This window comes from Eumetopias jubatus, unplaced genomic scaffold (assembly GCF_037043125.1).
Source record: "Eumetopias jubatus isolate StellerSeaLion01/CBP00866 unplaced genomic scaffold, mEumJub1_p1.0 scaffold_15, whole genome shotgun sequence".
NCBI lineage: Eukaryota > Metazoa > Chordata > Mammalia > Carnivora > Otariidae > Eumetopias > Eumetopias jubatus.
This window is the reverse complement of record NW_028274821.1, coordinates 41,290,309-41,313,515: the sequence shown is the minus strand read 5'-3', so window position 1 is coordinate 41,313,515 and position 23,207 is coordinate 41,290,309. Positions and strand designations below refer to the sequence as shown.

The 23,207-nt window shown below is 38.9% G+C and overlaps 1 protein-coding gene across 4 annotated transcripts in view; it reads left to right on the top strand.

The window, feature by feature from the left end:
* FREM1 (FRAS1 related extracellular matrix 1) overlaps positions 1-23,207 on the top strand; it is a 176,392-nt gene that overhangs the window by 94,365 nt on the left and 58,820 nt on the right. For all 4 annotated transcript variants that reach the window (XM_088018775.1, XM_028107286.2, XM_028107288.2 and 1 more), the window contains 4 exons: positions 1,881-2,077; positions 13,102-13,324; positions 17,775-17,919; positions 21,675-21,816. In XM_088018775.1, coding sequence (XP_087874901.1) covers positions 1,881-2,077; positions 13,102-13,324; positions 17,775-17,919; positions 21,675-21,816 — 707 coding nt within the window. The remainder of the gene's footprint in view (positions 1-1,880; positions 2,078-13,101; positions 13,325-17,774; positions 17,920-21,674; positions 21,817-23,207) is intronic.

Genomic DNA, 23,207 nt, shown 5'->3' with positions numbered 1-23,207 from the left:
ACAGCCATAGGCAAAAGAATGAAAATGCACCATTATCTTACACCATGCAAAAAAATGAACTCAAAATAGATTAAAGACTTGAATGTAAAACCCAAGATCATAAAACTACAAGAAGACATAGGTGGTAAACTCCTTGACATTCTTCTTGTCAGTGTTTTTTTTGATTTGACACCAAAAGCAAAGGCAACAAGTGCAAAAATCAATGAAGTAAGTAAGACCATATCAGACTAAAAAACTTCTACAGAGCAAAAGAAACAATCAACAAAATGGAAAGGCAACTGTGGAATAGGAGAAAATATTTGTAAACCACATTTCTGATAAGGGATTAATACCTAAAATGTATAAGGTACTCTTACAGCTTAATAGCAAAGGAGCCCAAATAATCTGATTTAAAAATGGGCAGAAGACTTGAATAAACATTTCTCCAAAGAAGACAAACAAATGGCAAACAGGTATGTGAAAAGGTGCTCAACATCACTCATCATCAGGGAAATGCCAGTCTAAACCACAAAGATGTATCACCTCCCATCTGTTAGAACAGCTCTTATCAAAAAGACAAGAGTAACAAATGCTGGCGAGGATGCGAAGAAAAGATAACATTGTGCACTGTTGGTGGGTATGTAAATTGGCACAGCCACTATGGACGTTCTTCAAAAAATTAAAAATAGAACTACCATGTGATCCAGCAATCCCACTTCTGGGTATATATCCAAAGGAAATGAAAACAGGATATCAAAGAAATATCGATACTCCCATGTTCATTGCACCGTTATTCACAATAGCCAACACATGGAAACAACCTAAGTGTCCACTGATGGATGAATGGATAAAGAAAATGTGATGTAAATACATAACAGAATATTATTCAGCCATGACAAGAAGGAAATCCTGCCATTTGCAACAACATATATGGACCTTGACGGCATTATGCTAAATGAAATACATTAGGGAAAGACAAATACTGTATGATCTCACTTATATGTGGAATCTAAGACCATTGAACTGATAGAAACAGAGTAGAATAGTGGTTACCAGGGGCTGAAGGGTGGGAGAAATGGAGAGTTGCTGGTTGAAGGGTACAAACTTTTAGTTATAAGATGAATAATTTCCAGGAAGCTAAGGTACAGCATGGTGACTATAATTAATGCTATACTGTATACTTGAAAGTTGATTTGAGAGTAGAATTTTAATGTTCTCACTATAAAGACTACAAAATGGTAATCACGTGAGGTGGGTAATGTGTTAACTAAATCTTAAACTTACAATGCTATATGTCAGTTATATCTCAATAAAGCTGGGGGGAGAAGATTTATTGCATTAAAGGTACGCAGTTTGGCTTGTGACTTAATGCTCAACATAGAGCATTTTTCTCTTTTGATTTAGGGCAATGTCAGAATACCAAAACAGCAGGTCAGCTAATTCCATTCAATCCAACCAGTCGTTTGATGTGTACGTCAAGTAGGCAGATGGTTGACTGACTCTTGTTTTCATACAAAGATGAAAGAGATAGTCTCTTTCTTACTCAAGCATGCCAAGAACTATTTATATGGGAGCAGTAGTTTTAATCAAGGGAAGGTCTCTCTTACCTTTATTCCAACTATATAAAGAACAGTCATGAAGTCCCTACACATTCTGGTTAGCAGTTATCCCCCTTCTGTTCTCTGCAAACTGTAATCCTTCCTTATGATTTATGGATATCTGTTTTTATGTTGATGGCTGACAGACATTATAGCAACCCCTGATAGCTGATTCTTAGGTCAACTGCCATGATCTCTTATTTGCTTTTCTGAGAAATAAGCTATTGGGTTAAGGATTAAGAACCAGTAGCTTGGAAAAAAAATGTTTTTCTTATTTACCTGCTCCATGTTGGTGTGCTCTAGCTTCGTTCCGGTGGAAAGACATGAAGGCTTTGCATATTAACTATGTGCAGGCCAAGCATCTGAGGATGGAACCAACAGCTGACCAGTTCATGGTGTATGTCACAGATGGGAAGCGACGCTCCTTGGAGATACCATTTTACGTTATCATCAACCCCACGAATGATGAAGCTCCTGACTTTGTAGTGCAGAATATTACTGTAAGAAAGATAACGGAATTTTCAATTTCTTTTTTTTTAATCATTTTCTGATTTTATTTTCACCTAGTTCATTTACATTGGTCCAGGTGCACTTAATACACTAAGTTGATAAGGAATGGGGAGAACAGTAACCTATATTATAGAATGCAATTACTTGAAAAATATTCTAATAATGATGGTAATGATTATAATTGTAAACGTAGAGACTTGCATGATTGCAATTATAGTTGCATAGATATAGGATGGAGTGCTTACTAGGCTGTAGGTAGTATTTTGAGTCCTTTACATGTGCTCATGTGAAGGCTTACAAGGCTTTTAGGGTGATGGTATTATTATTATTGCCTTTTAGTAACTGAAAAAATGAGGCACAGAGAGGTTAACTGAGTGGCTCAACATCACAGAGCTTGGAAATAGGTGGCACATAGGGAATGGTACATTGGGGATTTGCACCCAGGCACTTTGATTCCATAGCATGCCCTCTTAACCTATGCTATAATGACAAGGACTCTTAATTCATATATATTAAGGCATCTTTTTATATAGATTTTTAAAAGATTTATTTATTTTGGGAGAGAGCACATGAGCAGGGGGGCAGAGGGAGAGGCAGAGAGAGAATCCTCAGGCAGACTCTGAGCTGAGTACAGAGCCTGATGGGGGGCTCGATCTCACTACCCCGAGATCATGACCTGAGCCGAAACCAAGAGTTGGACACTTAACCGACTGAGCCACCCAGGCGCTTCTTTATATAGCTATTTATAAAGATAGATGAAATGAAAAAAATACAATTTGAATCATTCTTTTTATGTAGTTTTAGAACTATTTTTATATGATAATGTTTGTTAGTTTTATTTAAAAATTCAGATAGATAGTTAAAATGGCCATAAATATCTCTCCTCAGATAACACCTGTTGTCTTTAAAAATATAGTAATAAAAATATGTAGTTATACAAGTTAGAATATTAAGAAACATACATAATTAAATATGAAATATGACAGTCTCCCTCTTAAACAGCCTCTACCTATAGCCACTGCCCATTGATTTTTTTTAGTATTTCCTCAAAAATAATTTGTGCACATGCCAGTGATGTGTGTTTGTATGTATGTGTGTGTATATATATGTTATATATATGCAATTTTGCTGTATTTACTTATAAATCAGGGATCATATTATACCTCCTACTCTCCACTTCTTAAAAAAACCTAATTATGTATTTTGAAAACCTTTTCACATCAGCATATAATCTTTTATTTTCTTTAAATTTTTTTATTGTTATGTTAATCACCATACATTACATCATTAGTTTTTGATGTAGTGTTCCATGATTCATTGTTTGTGCATAACACCCAGTGCTCTACGCAGAATGTGCGCTCTTTAATACCCATCACCAGGCTAACCCATCCCCCCCTCCCCTCTAGAACCCTCAGTTTGATTTTCAGAGTCCATCGTCTCTCATGGTTCATCTCCCCCTCCGATTTACCCCCCTTCATTCTTCCCCTCCTGCTTCTTCTTTTTTTTTCTTAACATATATTGCATTATTTGTTTCAGAGGTACAGATCTGTGATTCAGCAGTTTTGCACAATTCACAGCACTCACCATAGCACATACCCTCCCCACTATCTATCACCCAGCCACCCCATCCCTCCCACCCCCCACCACTCCAGCAACCCTCAGTTTGTTTCCTGAGATTAAGAATTCCTCATATCAGTGAGGTCATATGATACATGTCTTTCTCTGATTGACTTATTTCACTCAGCATAACACCCTCCAGTTCCATGCACGTCATTACAAATGGCAAGATCTCATTCCTTTTGATGGCTGCATAATATTCCATTGTGTATATATACCACCTCTTCTTTATCCATTCATCTGTCGATGGACATCTTGGCGCTTTCCACAGTTTGGCTATTGTGGACATTGCTGCTATAAACATCAGGGTGCACGTACCCCTTCGGATCCCTACATTTGTATCTTTGGGGTAAATACCCCATAGTGCAATTGCTGGATCGTATGGTAGCTCTATTTTCAACTTTTTGGGGAACCTCCATCCTGTTTTCCAGAGTGGGTGCACCAGCTTGCATTCCTGCCAACAGTGTAGGGGGGTTCCCCTTTCTCCGCATCCCTGCCAACATCTGTCATCTCCTGACTTGTTAATTTTAGCCATTCTGACTGGTGTGAGGGGGTATCTCACTGAGGTTTTGATTTGGATTTCCCTGATGCCGAGAGATGTTGAGCAATTTTTCATGTGTCTGTTGGCCATTTGGATATCTTTGGAAAAATGTCATTCATGCCTTCTGCCCATTTCCTGATTGGATTATTTGTTCTTTGGGTGTTGAGTTTGATAAGTTCTTTATAGATTTTGGATACTAGCCCTTTATCTGATATCTCATTTACAAATATTTTCTCCCATTCTGTCGGTTGTCTTTTGGTTTTGTGGACTGTTTCTTTTGCTGTGCAAAAGGTTTTTATCTTGATGAAATCCCAGTAGTTCATTTTTGCCCTTGCTTCCCTTGCCTTTGACGATGTTTCTAGGAAGAAGTTGCTGCAGCTGAGGTCGAGGAGGTTGCTGCCTGTGTTCTCCTTTAGGATTTTGATGGACTCCTGTCTCACATTTAGGTCTTTCAGCCATTTTGAGTCTGTTTTTGTGTGTGGTGTAAGGAAATGGTTCAGTTTCATTCTTCCGCATGTGGCTGTCCAATTTTCCCAACACCATTTGTTGAAGAGACTGTCTTTTTTTCCATTGGACGTTCTTTCCTGCTTTGTCAAAGATGAGTTGACCATAGAGTTGAGGGTCCATTTCTGGGCTCTCTATTCTGTTCCATTGATCTAGGTGTCTGTTTTTGTGCCAGTACCATACTGTCTTGATGATGACAGCTTTGTAATAGAGCTTGAAGTCCGGAATTGTGATGTCGCCAGCTTTGCTTTTCTTTTTCAACATTCCTCTGGCTATTTGAGGTCTTTTCTGGTTCCATTTCTTTGAAAAAAGTGGATGGTATTTTGATGGGGATTGCATTGAATGTGTAGATTGCTCTAGGTAGCATTGACATCTTCACAATATTTGTTCTTCCAATCCATGAGCATGGAACGTTTTTCCATTTCTTTGTGTCTTCCTCAATTTCTTTCATGAGTATTTTATAGTTTTCTGAGTACAGATCCTTTGCCTCTTTGGTTAGATTTATTCCTAGGTATCTTATGGTTTTCGGTGCAATTGTAAATGGGATCGACTCCTTCATTTCTCTCTCTTCTGTCTTGTTGTTGGTGTATAGGAATGCCACTGATTTCTGTGCATTGATTTTATATCCTGCCACTTTACTGAATTCCTGTATGAGTTCTAGCAGTTTTGGGGTGGAGTCTTTTGGGTTTTCCACATAAAGTATCATATCATCTGCAAAGAGTGAGAGTTTGACTTCCTCTTTGCCGATTTGGATGCCTTTGATTTCTTTTTGTTGTCTGATTGCTGTGGCTAGGACTTCTAATACTCTGTTCAATAGCAGTGGTGATAGTAGACATCCCTGCCTTGTTCCTGACCTTAGGGGGAAAGCTCTCAGTTTTTCCCCATTGAGAATGATATTCCCTCTAGGTTTTTCATAGATGGCTTTTATGATATTGAGGTGTGTACCCTCTATCCCTACACTCTGAAGAGTTTTGATCAAGAAAGGAGCTGTACTTTGTCAAATGCTTTTTCTGCATCTATTGAGAGGATGATATGATTCTTATTCTTTCTTTTGTTAATGTATTGTATCACGTTGATTGATTTGCAGATGTTGAACCAACCTTGCAGCCCAGGGATAAATCCCACTTGGTCATGGTGAATAATCCTTTTAATGTACTGTTGGATCCTATTGTTTAGTATTTTGGTGAGAATTTTTGCATCCATGTTCACCAAGGATATTGGTCTGTAATTCTCCTTTTTGATGGGGTCTTTGTCTGCTTTTGGGATCAAGGTAATGGTGGCCTCATAAAACGAGTTTGGAAGTTTTCCTTCCATTTCTATTTTTTGGAACAGTTTCAGAAGAATAGGTATTAATTCTTGAAATGTTTGGTAGAATTCCCCTGGGAAGCCATCTGGTCCTGGGCTTTTGTTGGTTGGGAGATTTTTGATGACTGCTTTAATTTCCTTTGTGGTTATAGGTCTGTTCAGGTTTCTATTTCTTTCTGGTTCAGTTTTGGTAGTGGATACATCTCTAGGAATGCATCCATTTCTTCCAGGTTATGTAATTTGCTGGCATATAGTTGCTCATAATATGTTCTTATAATTGTTTGTATTTTTTTGGTGTTGGTTGTGATCTCTCCTCTTTCATTCATGGTTTTGTGGATTTGGGTCATTTTTCTTTTTGATCAGTCTGGCCAGGGTTTATCAATCTTGTTAATTCTTTCAAAGAACCAGCTCCTAGTTTTGTTGATCTGTTCTACTGTTCTTTTGGTTTCTATTTCATTGATTTCTGCTTTGATCTTTATTATTTCTCTTCTCTTGCCTGGGTTTAGGCTTTATTTGCTGTTTTTCCTCTAGCTTCTTTAGGTGTAGGGTTAGATTGTGTATTTGAGACCTTTCTTGTTTCTTGAGAAAGCCTTGTATTGCTTTATACTTTCCTCTTAGGACTGCCTTTGCTGCATCCCAAAGATTTTGAACAGTTGTGTTTTCATTTTCACTTGTTTCCATGAATTTTTTTAATTCTTCTTTAATTTCCTGGTTGACCCATTCATTCTTTAGTAGGATGCTCTTTAGCCTCCATGTATTTGAGTTCTTTCCGACTTTCCTCTTGTGATTAAGTTCTAGTTTCAAAGCATTGTGGTCTGAAAATATTCAGGGAATAATCCCAATCTTTTGGTACCGGTTGAGACCTGATTTGTGACCTAGGATGTGATCCATTCTGGAGAATGTTCCGTGGGCACTAGAGAAGAATGTGTATTCCGTTGCTTTGGGATGGAATGTTCTGAATATGTCTGTGAAGTCCATTTGGTCCAGGGTGTCATTTAAAGTCTTTATTTCCTTGTTGATCTTTTGCTTAGATGATCTGTCCATTTCAGTCAGGGGGGTGTTAAAGTCCCCCACGATTATTGTATTGTTGTCAATGTGTTTCTTTGCTTTTGTTATTAATTGCCTTATATAATTGGCTGCTCCCATGTTAGGGGCATAGATATTTACAATTGTTAGATCTTCTTGTTGCATAGACCCTTTAAGTAGGATATAGTGTCCTTCCTCATCTCTTATTACAGTCTTTGTTTTAAAATCTAATTTGTCTGATATAAGGATTGCCACCCCAGCTTTCTTTTGGTGTCCATTAGCATGGTAAATGGTTTTCCACCCCTTCACTTTCAATGGTGGGGTGTGGGGTGTCTTTGGGTCTAAAATGAGTCTCTTGCAGACAGCATATCGATGGGTCTTGTGTTTTAATCCAGTCTGATAGCCTGTGTCTTTTGCCTGGGGCATTTAGCCCATTTACATTCAGGGTAACTATTGAAAGATATGAATTTAGTGCCATTGTATTACCTGTAAGGTGACTGTTACTGTATACTTTCTGTGTTCCTTTCTGGTCTATGCTGCTTTTAGGCTCTCTTTTTGCTTAGAGGACCCCTTTTAATATTTCTTGTAGGGCTGGTTTCGTGTTTGCAAATTCCTTTAGTTTTTGATTGTCCTGGAAGCTTTTTATCTCTCCTTCTATTTTCAATGACAGCCTAGCTGGATATAGTATTCTTGGCTGCATATTTTTCTCGTTTAGTGCTCTCAATATATCCTCCCAGTCCTTTCTGGCCTGCCAGGTCTCTGTGGATAGGTCTGTTGCCAGTCTAATGTTTCTACCATTATAGGTTACATATCTCTTCTCCCGAGCTGCTTTCAAGATTTTCTCTGTGTCTCTGAGACTCGTAAGTTTTACTATTAGATGTTGGGGTGTTGACCTATTTTTGTTGATTTTGAGAGGGGTTCTCTGTGCCTCCTGGATTTTGATGCCTGTTTCCTTCCCCAAATTAGGGAAGTTCTCTGCTGTGATTTGCTCCAATATACCTTCTGCCCCTCTCTCTCTTTCTTCTTCTGGGATCCCAATTATTCTAATGTTTCATCTTATGGTATCGCTTATCTCTCAAATTCTGCCCTCGTGATCCTGTAGTTGTTTATCTCTCTTTTTCTCAGCTTCTTTATTTTCCATCATTTGGTCTTCTATATCACTGATTCTCTCTTCTGCCTCATTTATCCTAGCAGTCAGTGCCCCCAGTTTTGATTGTACCTCATGAATAGCTTTTTTGATTTCGACTTGGTTAGATTTTAGTTCTTTTATTTCTCCAGAAAGGGTTTCTCTAATGACTTCTGTGCTTTTTTCAAGCCCAGCTAGTATCTTTAAAATCATGATTCTGAACTCTAGGTCCAACATCATACTAATGTCCGTATTGAGTAGGTCCCTGGCAGATGGTACTACCTCTTATTCTTTTTGTTGAGATGATTTTTTTCATCTTGTCATATTGTCCAGAGGAGACTAGATGAATGAGAGAACAAAATGCTAACAGGTTAACAACATCCCAAGAACATATACTCTAAAGAAATCAGAAAAGACCTGACACCAGGGGAAAAGAAAGGGAAAGAAAGAAAAAAGAAAGAGAAAAAAAAAAAAAAAAAGAAAGAGAAAAAAAAAAAGAAAGAGAAAAAAAAAGAAAAAGATAAAAACAAACAAAAACAGAACAAAACAAGAAAAACAGAATATGATCAAATATGATCAGGTTGGTGCATAGATCAGTGCCACACACTAGATTTTGGGTGTATTTTGGTCTGTTAGGAGAAAGTGCCTCCCAAAATTTTAAAGAAAGAAAGACTTATATATGTACAAAATAAGGGTAGATATGATGAAGGGATGTAATATGATTGTAAAGATGAAAATTATAAAACATTTTAAAAAAGGAATTGATAAGAAGTTGTTTGAAAAAAGAAAGAAGAGGATTAAAAGAAAAAGAAAGAAAGAAAAAAAAAGGGGAGAGAATGTGATCAGGCAGGAGACTAGAACAAAGCCATACACTAGAGATTTAGGGTATATTTTGATATGTTAGGAGAAACTGTATCTCAAAATTTTAAAGAGCGAACAACTTAGATATATATGCCCAAAATAAGGGTAACTACTATGAAGGGATAGAATATGACTCTAAAAATGAAAAATAAATTTTTTCTTTAGAAAGGGATTGATAAGATGTTGGTTGAAAATGGGGAAAAGAAAAATTTTTTTAAGAAGTTAAAAAAGAATTAACTTTGAAAGACTAATGAATCATGGTAAAAAAGTCATGAATTCTATGTGCAGTATTCCCCTAGCGCTGGAGTTCTCCTGTTCTCATTGATCGGTAAACTTGGGCTTGGCTGGCTGTTCGTGCTGATCTTCTGGGGAAGGGGCCTGTAGCCGTGGTTCCCAAATGTCCTTGCTGGAGGCGGAATTGCCCCGCCCTTGCTGGTCTGGGCTAAGTAATCTGCTCGGGTTTGCTCTCGGGAGCTTTTGTTCCCTGCAAGCTTTCTGTACAGCTTGGGAGGACGACAGTGAAAATGGCGGCCTCCCAATGTCTGCCCGGAGGAGCCGAGAACTCGGGGCCCCACTCCACAGTGCGCCCCCAGAGAAAAGCAGTCAATCACTCTCGTCTCCCTGGTCTCCGGCCGCACTCCGTGCTCACCCGGCCTGTGACCGAGCGTTTCTATCTCTGGCACCCGACCCCGTCTGGAGTCTCCACACCCAGCAGATCCCTGTGGTGCGTTCCCGCGCTGCTCCTCCCCGGGGAGGAAGGGCAGTCTCCCCGGATCTGCCGCTTGTTGGGTCCCTGCTGGAGGAGCAGTGGCCCCACTGTCACCGATTACATTTTATGGCAACCCTGAACTGAGAGCCCGCTCCTTGGCTCCGTCTCTGCAGCTGGCTTTCCCGCTCTGATACCTGGGAGCTCTGCCGCACTCAGGCACCCCCGGTCTTTCTGTGACCCCGAGGGTCCTGAGACCACACTGTCCCGTGAGGGTTCCACCCCCGCTTAGCCACTGGGGCGACGTCCCTCAGCGGAGCCGACTTCTAAAAGTTCCGATTTTGTGCTCCGCGGCTCTATCACTTGCCAGAAGCGGCCGACGGAGACCCGCCCCCCCACCATCTATTCTCCCGTATATCGCCTCGGATTCACTTCTCCGCACGTCCTACCTTCCAGAAAGTGGTCGCTTCTCTGTTCAGAGTGTGTTGCTATTCTTTTCTTCGCTCTCCTGTTGAGTTCGTAGGTGTTCAGAATGGTTTGATCCCTATCCAGCTCAATTCCTGAGACCAGACGAAATCCAGGTCTCCTACTCCTCCGCCATCTTGCTCCCTTCCCCTCAGCATATAATCTTTTAAAACAATTCTATTCTTTATATATGATTATTTAATTCAGACATAGGCACAGCAAATCTTGATTAAATGGATGAACACAGGCTTTGGAATTAAGAGGGACTTGGGTATTGCCATTTCCTGGTTGTAGGGTCTTGGAAAAGTTATTTCTCTCTATACTTCTCTTTCATTTCCTTATCTGCAAAATGTGTATCAGATCCTTAAGGTGTAACCATGATGATCCAGATGGTCAGGCACACACTAGTCCCTCAGTAAGTAGGTCCCATTCGTATTATTGTTATGTTTGCCATCTTTTTTCTGACCATTTACCAAAGCCAATATTATCTGTTCTGAAGCCATTATCTAGCCTTATTTGTCACTGGAAATTATCAAATTCTAAAGGCAAAAATCTTTATTTGACTTGAATTGTCTACTGACTCCTAATGGTACATGAGAGTCACTTTGCGAAGAAGTTTAAGAGCCAGCTTGTACCCTTCCCTTTCCCTGGACGCTTGGGGTGCTCTGGAGAGCACGTCAGTAATTATGAGAGAGAGGAAGAACTCTGCAGATGACTCTTTCTATACCTACCTCTGTTGTCTTGTATCCACCTAGGGTTGGAGTTTCTGAAATAATTAGGCCGCCGGGAAATTGTCCCTTGCTCTTCTCTGAAAGTAATCATGCTTTTTACCTGTGCACTCCTTACAGAAGCTGTTGAAGAGTAACAGAGACAGAGCCCCTGTGTTACAGGCAGAGCTGGCTTTAAGAGTCATGTGATTTTTAAAAATAGCCATATTTATTTTGCTTTCTTGTGGAAAAGTGCATTTATCTTGTAGACAGTCAAGCTTCTGTCAGGTTGGGCTGCAACTCGTAAAAAAAAAAATAGGAGCTTTTAGTTTAAGGTATTCTAATCCATTTCAAAATGTTCTACTAGTGCATTACTTTCTGCATTTTGTGTGTATTGATCTAAACCTTTTATTTAGGATCTCACTAAACAAAAGGTGCAAAAAAGAGTCCAGTTTTTTCAACGAAATGTCCCAGTCATGTTGTGAAGTAATTTACCACTTTATAAACGAGAAAGGTTGCCATATAGTGAGTCCAGGAGTCCTAAGCTTTATAAAGAAGGGTAATTAGAACATATTTTAGGTTGCTTTATTAAAATTGTTGGAGAAAAAGGCAAATTACCACCAAAGATGATTTCATAATTATATTATTGCACATTAAATGATGATGCCATCTTAGTCTTTAATAAGTAAGGCCAGATACAAGAAAACCAGCATCATTTTCACCCAAGGATCAGAATGGCAAGTGATTCTTCTTCAGGCAAGTGCATAGACGCTAGTGACAGAAACCCTCTCTCAGTAAGAGAGGCTGAAGAGAAAGGGCATTTTCACAAATCTAAACCATATGTATCCTTCAAGGCTAACATGCTCACTCTGCCATGAAGACACTCCTGGTCTCCTCCACCCTTTTGCACTTCCTGTTTGTCCATATTTAGTAGCATTAGATAATTTTCTTCCTTGCTTTATAATTACTGACGGACAGGCCTTCATGGTCTCATCTGACTTTGATTCTTTAGAATATTTGTATTCCCCACAGCACAAGGCCCAGTGCATTGCAGATTACCAATAAGCATCTGTTCAGTGTATACACTCTGATTATTTAGGTCTTGCTTTGTTTCAAAAGAGGAAACAAATATTTCTTTGTTCTCTTTATTCTTGCTGTGAGAAAAAGATCAAGACAGCTAAGTACCATGTCAAGTTCTAAATGGCTAGATCCTACTTGAGATGAAAAACAGTCAGTTCTCTTATGAAACCCAAAGTGGGGGGGTGGGGGTAGGAGGAGGTGGTTCAGGAAAATTTGAGGCATGAGGATTGGGGAGAGGTGAGGGACCCAGAATTAAAATAAACACTATTATGCATACAGAAACATCCTTCTTGATTGTTGTTGATTGCAACTGAAATACAGAAGGTTTTCCTGCAGTGACAAAAATTAGAAACATAAAATACCCCCAGTGCATATGGCAGACATTCATACCATTTCTAAAGCAGAAACGTAAGAATTGTGAAAGCAGCATGGTTCTGGAGGTTAAAATAACAGGTTAGGATCTGAAGGTGAAGGGTCTACCCTTAGTTTTATAGTTGAACTCTCTGACTTCCAGAAAGCAAGCATGCTTTTGATTGCTTTTCCCCTGACCTTTGCATTATGGGGAAAAAAGTGTGTGTGTGTGTGTGTGTGTGTGTGTGTGTGTGTATCTTTTGTCCTTTAGGGAAATGAATAAACTGCTTTGAAATCTTCAGAGACAACCTGCGAGAGATTAATAGATTTATTCTTTTCTTCTAAGCTCATGTTAAACCAGCCATTTCTTTCTTTCTTTTTTTTTTTTTTAAAGATTTTATTTATTTATTTGACAGAGATAGCGAGAACAGGAACACAAGCAGGGGGAGTGGAAGAGAGAGAAGCAGGCCTCCCACCAAGCAGGGAGCCTGATGTGGGACTCGATCCCAGGACCCTTTGATCATGACCTGAGCTGAAGGCAGACGCTTAATGACTGAGCCACCCAGGCGCCCCGAACCAGCCATTTCTTTTTAGGACTCATTACACACATATTTCAGAGAGAATTTGCAATAGGATATCTTAAAATTATTTCTTTTGAGCAATTTGCTAAAAGAAAGACAAATTTTATTTTGACACAGCTGACTTTCTGACTTGTTTTCGCTTAGGTATGTGAGGGTCAGATGAAAGAACTGGATTCCTCCATCATCAATGCTGCTGATCTAGATGTTCCCAAGGACGCTTTGCTGTTCAGCATCACTCATAAACCACGCCATGGCCTCCTCATCAATGGGGTGCTTAGCAAAGACTTTCCTCAAAATAAGCAGCCTGTGAACCCTGGCCAGAAGCATGAACTTGTTCAGAACTTTTCCTTGGAACTTCTCAAGAATGGTAGATCATGTTCCACTTGTATTCATTTATTGTTGATGATTTAATAATTTAGCCCAGAAAAGATAATAATAAGCCTCAGATACAGGAAGTGAAGAAATGGCATTCAACTACTTTATTCATTTATCCCTCAAGGGTTTTCTTTGAGCTCTGGATTAATGTAGGGCATGGAGCCTCAGTTACAGATAGTGGGTAGTTAAAAAGGAAATAATATGTTTTCTTTCACTTTGGGAGCATCACTAAAAAGGATATTTGTGGGGCGCCTGGGTGGCTCAGTCGGTTATGTGTCTGACACTTGATTTTGGCTCAGGTCATGATCTCATGGTTGTGGGATCGAGCCCTGTGGTGGGCTCTGCACTCAGCAGGGAGTCTGCTTGAGATTCTCTCTCTCTTCTCCCTCTATGCCTCCCCCTGCTCGTGCTCTCTCTCTCTCTCAAATAAATAAATAAATAAATCTTTAAAGAAAATGATATTTGTGATTTTGGGTGTTTTAGCTTCAACTTTTTCATGATGTAATAAAAAATTCCTTTTTAAAACTACTGAGATCACGGATCTAACTTTGAAGAGATTTGTCGGCCAAAATTTCTATGTTTTAAAGAAATATAGAACCACATATAATAGCTCATTATTCTCTGTGGAGATAATTTGTTCTTTAAGGAAATGACATATTGGAATAGCAGCCTAAATTATATTTTAATTACTCTTTTTAAAAAATCAATTTTATCCCATTTTCCAAATATAAACATACTTTCAAATATTGGGGAAATGGTGGTTCTAGAATCACTGCCTACTCTCACTCTCTTTCCTGCCTTCACATATTGTTTCCCCAACCTGAACCCCGTTTGCTGGGTCAGCCAGCACCATGCCTTCAGAACCAGGTAACCTCTGACCTCCCTGAGGAGCCTCCCCAACCCCCACCCACCTGCCAGGCACTCCAGACCATCCCTTTCCTGTGTTGGCTCCATCCAGCACTGGTTTAGCACTTTTTCTGTCTACATTTTTCCCATTCCCCAACCAGAGTAAGCGCTCTGTTCCATAGTTTATTTTGCAATAGTTGTGCCACATTGTGTCACGTTTGAGTTTGAAAAGTTAATTCATATATTTCTCAGTTTTTATCAGTTGCAAAGAAACGAACTCTGGGACTTAAGTGATGATATTACCAAATCAATAACCATGTGTATCAAATAATACAATATGTTGTTATGGTGTTTTTCTTCTCAAATTTAAGATAAAGGAAAGGAATAATAATTCAAATTTTGGTCTCAAGAAAGTCTGTTTTTTTTTAATTCGGTTAAATATTATTATTTATTATATTATTAGGTTAAATAAGCATGCATATGAAGTTTGCACTATACAATGATTTTGAAGAAGAAATAAATGGTTTACATAGATTAATACTTTGGTCAATAACTTGGTGACATTCTGAGAGATTAGATTTTCATCTTTGTTTTTGACTCATTTATGGCTACATTTTTAAAAAACTTTAGTATATTCTCACATACATCCCCCCACCCCAAACATATAGGACTTACAAAACTGCAACCACATTATATAATCTATTTTTTTCCCTTATCAATTATAAGAAACTTCTTACTTTTTAAGTGCTGATTGAAAATGGTTTGCAGTAACTCCAGCTTTTCATTGCATGGGCATACTGCACTGTAATTTTATACAACTGTCTTCTGTTTTTAAATATGCAGATGGCTTTTCATTTCTTGATATTACCTGTTACACATAAACATATTTTACGTATATTTTTGTAACATAAATCTTAGTCCACATCTCTTAGAATTTTTTTGGCATAAATTTTTATAATGAAATTACTTGGTAAAAAAGGTTAGCATTTATAATACTTTTAAGGAAAAATTGCCATTCCATGATATGCATGAGCATGTCTATTTTCCTAGTCAAGAATGGATATTTTTAAAAACTTTTGTGAATTTGGTAGTCAATAGCAGTCTCTCATTGTTATCTTAATTTGAAATTCTTAAATTATGAGTAAGATTTACCATACTTTCATGTGTATTGACCATCCCTGTTTCACCTTTTGTAAATTGCTTGATAATGTCTCTTGCTTATTTTTCCATTGATTTATATTAACTTATAAGAGATCATTAAACACTGATGCTTCACATTTTGGTCACATATATTACAGATAAGTTTTTCTCTATTCTATTTGCCTTTTAATTCATGTTCTTAAGTACAGAAATCACAAATTATAAGTGGCAAAATTTATCATTATTTTTCTTTACATTTTTTTCTTTTGTTTTTGTATAGGAAGATGTTCTATATTCAGAAATAAAATATTTACTTGTATTTTCTTTCAAATCTTTTCAAAGAGCTTTATTGAGATATAATTCCCATGCCATAATATCCACCCCTTTAAAACCTCCCATTCAGAGGTTTTTAGTATATCCATCATCATGATCAATTTTAGAACACTTTCATTATCCCCAAAATGAAATACCATACTCATTAGCAGTCATTCTTATCTCTTTCTTCCTCAACCCTTGGCAACCAGTAACGTATTTTTTGTCTCTGTAGATTTGTCTGTTCTGACATTTCAGAATCATATAAATAGAATATATAACCTTTTGTAACTAGTCTCTTTTATTTAACATAATGTTTTCAAGATTCATCCATATTGTAGCATGAGTCAGTACTATGCCATTCCTTGTTATTGCCAAATAATATTCCATTGTATGGACATATCACATTTGTATAATCCGTTCATCAGTTGATGGATATTTGGGTCACTTCCACTTTTTTTTTTTAAGATTTTATTTATTTGTCAGAGAGAGAGAGGAGGGAGCACAAGCAGGGGGAGTGGCAGGCAGAGGGAGAAGCAGACTCCCAGGTGAGCAGGGAGACCGATGCAGGACTTGATCCCAGGATGCTGGGATCATGATCTGAGCCGAAGGCAGATGCTTAACCAACTGAGCCACCCAGGCGTCCCGTCACTTCCACTTTTGACTGTGAACATTCATGTATACGTTTTTGTATGCATATACACTTTCATTTCTCTTGGGTGTGTATCTAGGAGTGGAATTGCTGGGTCATATGATAACTCTATGTTTAACATTTTAAGGAACTGCCAAACTGTTTTCCAAAGTAATGGTATCAGTTTACATTCCTACCAGTAATGTATGAAAGTTCCAATTTCTATGCATCCTCACCAACGTTTGTTACTGTCTATTTTTTTATGATAGCCATCCTAATGGATGTGAGATAGTATCTCATTGTGATTTTGATTTCATTTCCCTAATAGCTAATAGTGTTGAGCATCTTTTAATAAGTTCATTGGCTATTTGTTTATGTTCTTACATGGAAAGAGAACATACTGTCTATGTTCTTTGGAAAAAGTCTACTCAAATCTTTTGCCAATTTTGTAATTGGATTGTTTTTTATCACTGAGTTGTAAGAGTTCTTAGTGTATTTGGAATACTAGACCCTTCCTTATCAGGTATCTGATTTGTAAATATTTTCTCCAATTCTGTGGACTGTTGTGTTGCTTCCTTGATAGTATCATTTGCAGCCCCAAATTTTTAATTTTGATGAGATCTAAATTATCTGCCTTTTTTTATTTTGTTTTGTTGTGGTCACTTGTGCTTTTGGTGTCTTACCTAGAAACCATTGCCTAACTCAAAGTCACAAAGATTTACTCATGTTTTCTTCTAACAGTTTTTCTAGTTTAGCTCTCACACTGAGGCCTATTATCCATTTCGAGTTAATTTTTGTATTTAGTGTGAGGTAGGGATCCAACTTCATTCTATTGCCTGTGGTTTTTGAGTCATCCCAGCACTACTTATTGAAAAGACCTCTCTTTCCCCAGTGAACAGTTTTTGTGCTCTTGATGAGAATCAGTTGCTTGTAAATGTATGGATTCATTTCCAGACTCTCTTCTATTAGATTAATCTACATGTCTATTCTATGCCTGTTCCACACTGTCTTGATTACTGAAGTTTTGTAGTAAGTTTTGAAAATGGGAAATGTGAGTCTCCAACTTTCTTCTTTTTCAAGATTATTTTGGCTATTCTGAGTCTCTTGCATTTTCATATGAATGCTATGTAGGTTTTTGAAAAGTAGTTTTATATTTAAGTTTTTCTTCATCTAGAATTTATTTTGGTTACTGGCTTGAGGTAGGTATCTAACTATAATTTTCTCCAAGTAATGAACCACTGTTCTCATACAGTTTATTAAGTAATATACGCTTTCCTCACTGATTTCTAAAAAAGATCCTTATCAAGTACTTAAGTGTTTAAATGTGAATTTTTAACAAATTAAGAGGGCAGTCTTACTTCATAAAACAGTTTAATTTCACCCTATTGCGTTGATTAACGAACTCTCGCTGATACCAATACCTTGGAAATTAAAAAAGATTATGTGTGTTTTGAAATGGCTTAATCATAAGAAAGATTTACTTTCTCTCTCTTTTTCCCCCCCTTTCTTCCAGGACTGAAGTTGATGTATGTGCATGATGACTCAGAGAGCCTTGCTGATGACTTTACAGTCCAGTTGTCAGATGGGAAACATAAGATATTAAGAACGATTTCTGTGGAGATCACCCCAGTTAATGATGAGAAACCAATGCTGAGCAAGTAAGCTCCCCAGAAAGATTCCCTTTCAGGTGCTCTAGAAAATTCTGAGATCTGGAAGACTAGGTACAAATGTCATGTCTGTCTTCCAGGGAGAAACAAGTCTTTGACAGCTCCTGTCTATCACAACTTGTCCCACCTACTCAGACACCTAGAACTTCTAGTGCAAATGTTAGATAATGTAATGTCTCCCTAACAGTTCTTAAATTCACCCTTTAATTTTTTGATTTTCCTCTAAAAGTTCTAGTTAGTTGTAAATAATTAAGAAATACTGAACCTACTGTATGGAATGAACAGTGTACTGGGTATTTATTTTTTATTTATTTATTTTTTTTGTACGGGGTATTTAAACACCTGTGTACACACCCACCAAAGACCAGTAGATGTATGGACTTAACTAAAGTGTGATAATATTAACAGCAGACAATCCTCCCTGTGGGTTTAACCAAACTTTTAACCAAGAGTGGCTGAGGGAAACGTACAAATGCCATTGCTTTCATCGTCTGGTTATTTCATGATCCACCTCTATGTTCCTCTATGTTCCATCGGGATCAGTACTCCCTTGCCACTTGATATCAAAATGATCACTTAAACGATCATTTAAAAATTCTGAGGTGATTAATTGCAGACCATCTTGGTATCTCCCTCTGTAGTTGATCAGTTCGATCATAGGGTACAGAGTCTTTATCAGTTACATTTCTGTAGCTCCAGCCATTGCTCGTATTACTGACCACCATACACGACTGTACAAGGGTGAAGCTTGAGGAGGCCCAGCTGTCTGGTGCTGGGCATGGAGAAGTGTCTGCTTCTTCTGATGATAGTTTTTTGGAAGGTTGCGTCTCAGACATCAGTTCCACTAAAAGTCTGCAGCAGAACTTTCTGTTTTCTATGATCTAGCTGGACTGTTGGACTGGGGTGACCTGGATTTATAAAAATGAAAATAGGAACGGTATTGTGGCATTACAAAACCTCTTTCTGATGACCTCACTGTACCTAAGAGGAAGGGAGGTGCAAACGGGTGTTTATTAAGTGCTTACTCTGTGACAGACGCTGTATTGGCTCTTCTAACAGACATTTCCTTAAATCCTCACCACAGTTATGGGAAGTAGGTATTATTATCCTTGCTGAGAAAACTGAGACTGGACAGGTCAAATAATGGGGCACTCACTCAACTCTGACTTCCTGTTTTGTGCTGCGTTCTTGCTATTAAACTGTCTGACATAGTTTCATTGGCAGAATCACCGAATCTCCTTCAGCTCTGCTTCCAAATCCCTCCTCTTTCTTTCTTTTCTTTTTTTCCCCTCTCTCCTGTGGAGCGGAAGTTGTATTCCCTCTTCTTTCACTTTCACGTGTGTCCTCTTGCCTCCTCCCAGAATGTGCTCCATGACTTTCTTCTCTTGCATCTCCAGCCCCTCCCTTCTCATTCCTTCTGCTAACAAGACACAGGGATATAATTAGTGGTGAAGAGAGCCGATTCTGGAGCCAGATTGCCTTGGTTCAGCCACTAACCAGTTGTGTGGCCTCGAACATGTCACTTCACCTCTTTGTCAAACTCTTTGTAAGTGGGGATAGTAACAGTCTCCTCTTCATAGGGTGGTTGCAGGGACTAAATAAATTAAAATACATAAAAGTGCTTGAAAGACTGGCTAGTACACAGGAAGTGCTCCTAAGTGCTAGTTATTATCATTATTAGCAGCTTTTCTCACCCTAAAGCCACAAAGATGACCCAGTTCCTCATTTATTTCAGTGCCAGACTCTCTGGAGGAATAGCTTGCACTATGTCCATTTCTGCCCAACCTCCCCTTCTTTATTAAAGCTGCTCCCTTAAAATTTACCCTTGGCTTTCCTACTGAATTGAATGGCTCGTCTTTCCTTGCTGCACCTTGTTAGAGTCTTTGACTCCATTTCTTTGATATTCCCTTTAGATGCTGTAGTAGATGCTTTTCGGTTCTCTGGGTCATGCTCCCTCAGTCCCCCCTGTGACTGTAGTTGCTCTTGCCCAGGCTCACTGTCAAGGTCACGTTACCAGTGCCTCGATGTGTCGCTCCACTTGTCCTGTGGCTCAGAGCCTTCTGTGAAGCTCATTTGGCCCGAGTCCAGACAGAGCAGAAAACACTCTGACGGTAGCTCTCAACCTATAGGAGCTAGTGCATAAATAAATGTCCCACACTCCCATCCTTCAGAAACACAATTTTAAAAAAATATTTTATTTTATTTATTTTATTTATTTGAGAGAGAGCCAAGCATGGGCAGAGAGGAGATGGAGAAGCAGGCTCCATCCCAGGACCCCGGGATCATGACCTGAGCCAAAGGCAGACACTTAACTGACTGAGCTACCCAGGTGCCCCAGAAGCACAATTTGAAGCATATTCTATATGATTCTTCAAAGGATCCCCAGCAGCGCTGAGCCCCAGAGTCGTAAAAACACCTTTTGTTGCCTTATTCGTCCTTCCCTGTCTTGCTCCTCACTTCTCTCTCTTGCTTCCTGGGATCACTTCGCAAATAAATGACCTGCACCCCAGTCCATGTCTCATGGTCCCTTTCAGGGTAACTCAGACTATGACATACTTTCTTCTCCTTTGGCCACTCTGATATCTAAATCTGACACTTTTCTTCCTACCAAACTCCTTATCTTCTTCATTACAGTGGCTTCCTTCCTGTTTTGATTGATCTGTTTCTATTAATGGCACCATTCATCTCCAGAATCAACCAGTCAACTGCTTTGTTGGCCTTCTAGAGTAATGGGATTCATATTCTCTAGGAAAGAGGTGGGCAAAAATCACCTCCTCTTGCCAGGGAAGATGTCAGTCCTTCAGGGGCAAGAAAGTCACCAAGTGAAAGAGGTTCGAACTGAGGTGTCTGGGCTTTGGCTTGTCAGCAGGAGCGTGGAAGGCTATTGGAATGCCAGTTGATGCTACTGAAATGTCCTTTATCTGCATCCCGAGGAAACTTCACCAGTTTTCATCAGAAACCAAGCTGTCAAGTTGGACAGCGTTTGGCAATGTGTGGTGACCAAAACCGAAAGATAGAAACAGAGATGGAAAGAAATCCCTTCCTCACTTTGGTGAGACCAGGGAAAATGGCTATATCGGCTGGGAGAAGAATAGCACGAGAGGGGACTTGCAAAGCCACAATTGCAGTGTTTATGGTAGAAGCAGCAGTTGCTCATCCCAGCCCCGTCTTCAGGATGCTAGGGGCTAACCTGGCAGCTCTAGTATTTGGAAAAGATCAGTCGCTGTGAAGAGAATGCTCACTACCTGGAACGTTACCAGGGAAACGGAGGGTAATGTAGAGGGCCATGGACTGCCTAAGCATCACCAAACTCATAATGGTGCTTCATAAAGGGTACCAGAGCCATTTAATCTTTAAGTAAGTTTTTATCTGTAAAATTTGAATGATAATATCTTGCTTACTTATGTCACAGAGCTGTTGTTTTAGTAAGATATTGGAAATAAAATCATTCTGTTAAGTAAATTACAACATAAAATGGTGTAGTTCGATGCACAGAAACAATCAGAAGTACTTAATTACTTCACACCACATTCATTGTTGCTGACTAATTGTCTTTTAGGACTTTCATGTGTAAAGTGAAATCAGAGCCTGTTTCACGAGTCCAACTCTGCATTTGCAGTACTTTGGATAGGGAATAGCATTTCCTAACTGTTGAAGATTGGGAACTGTAATAGTCATTGTGAATGACCCCTGCGAAAGCAATGCCTTCTATTTTCCTATCAACCTAGACATCTTCCTTTTTACAGGAAGGCTGAAATTACAGTGAAAATGGGTGAAACTCGTATTATTTCTAGTGCCATTCTTTCAGCCATAGATGAAGACTCACCCAGGGAGAAGATTGACTATTTGTTTGAAAGGCTTCCCCAAAATGGGCAGCTTCAACTTAAGGTTAGTGGCCTTTTTACTTTTATTTTTCAAAACTAATGTAGCAGGTATAAATTTTCTTAGTGCACAGATTTCTATAACTGGATTTATTCTCCAATAGTCACATTTTGCCCAGAGGTAGAAAATTTAATTTTCTTAGTTTGGGGTGAACTCACACCATGCTAAATTTTCTTACTCAACTCAGGGTAAATTCAATCAGTATTAAGATTCTTCATTGTTCCTTCTCCCCCGGAATTGTACCTAAATTTCGGGAGAGGAGGTGATGGGGGGTAAAGCAAGTTGTCTAATTGCTGATGAGAACCAGGCATCCTTTGAGATATCTTAATTCCCCGCAGATTTAAAAAAAATTTCGAATAGACTCTGTAGAGCACTTGTTGTAGATATTAACAACCTGATTCTAAAGTCTGTATGGAGAGGCAAAATGCACAAAATAGTGAACAAAAAGGAGAACAGAGTTAAAGGAATGGGGCTGCCTGGCTTTAGGACTCACTATAAAGCTGCATTAATTCAGGTAGTGTGGATCTGATGAAAGAACAGACGAATAGATCAATGGAATAGAATAGAGAGCCCGGAAGTAGACCCTCACAAAAATATAGTCAACAGATCTTTGGCAAAAATACAGTGGAGAAAAGACAGTCTTTTCACAAATGGTGCTCACCAGTGTGCTTGATGCCCAAGGAGTAGCCCAACACACAGGATAGATCAGTCATTTGAAAAGGTCCCATGAGTAATCCATCAAAATGTTTGTTTGAATGATGGATGAAGGCTAGCAACAACCACCACCAACCATCCCCAATGTGATTATTTGACTGAATGCTTAACTTTTAATATAATGTCGACACAGTCCTAGAAGAGCAGCAGGGATTTATCCTGCATGGAACAGCTTGATTATCTTAGGTCGTAGGCACCATAGAGAATCAGAGTGAAGAGCAATCACTGATTTAAATTGAGGTACAGCTGTGTCCTTATTTCATTTCAAAGAGTAATGAAGCAGAAATGCAGTGAGAGCTCACACATTTGGGTAGCATGGGAAGCGAAGTATTTTGGGTATGTGAAAATCCAGATGGGTCCAGGTTCCCAGTATGGCACCACATAGTTCTCTCCCAGCTCCCTTGGGCTTGGCCAAGCCTCTCCGAGACCAGAGACGAGGACTCTAGGACTCCTGGACTTTCTCAAGTGTTCTTGTGTTCTTGTTGACCTTCCTTAGTTTGCCCCACCTTGAATCTGACTCTTATTTTTTTCCTCTTTGGGGGCTTGCAAAGGATTTTGTCAAGTTGGAGCCGGCATTTGGGAGTGCAAACGGGGAATTGCATGGAGATGAGAGATAGGAAAAGCTATCTTCTTCTGTATTTACTTTTCATGAAGATTGCAAAAGAAAAAAGTTAAATAGAATT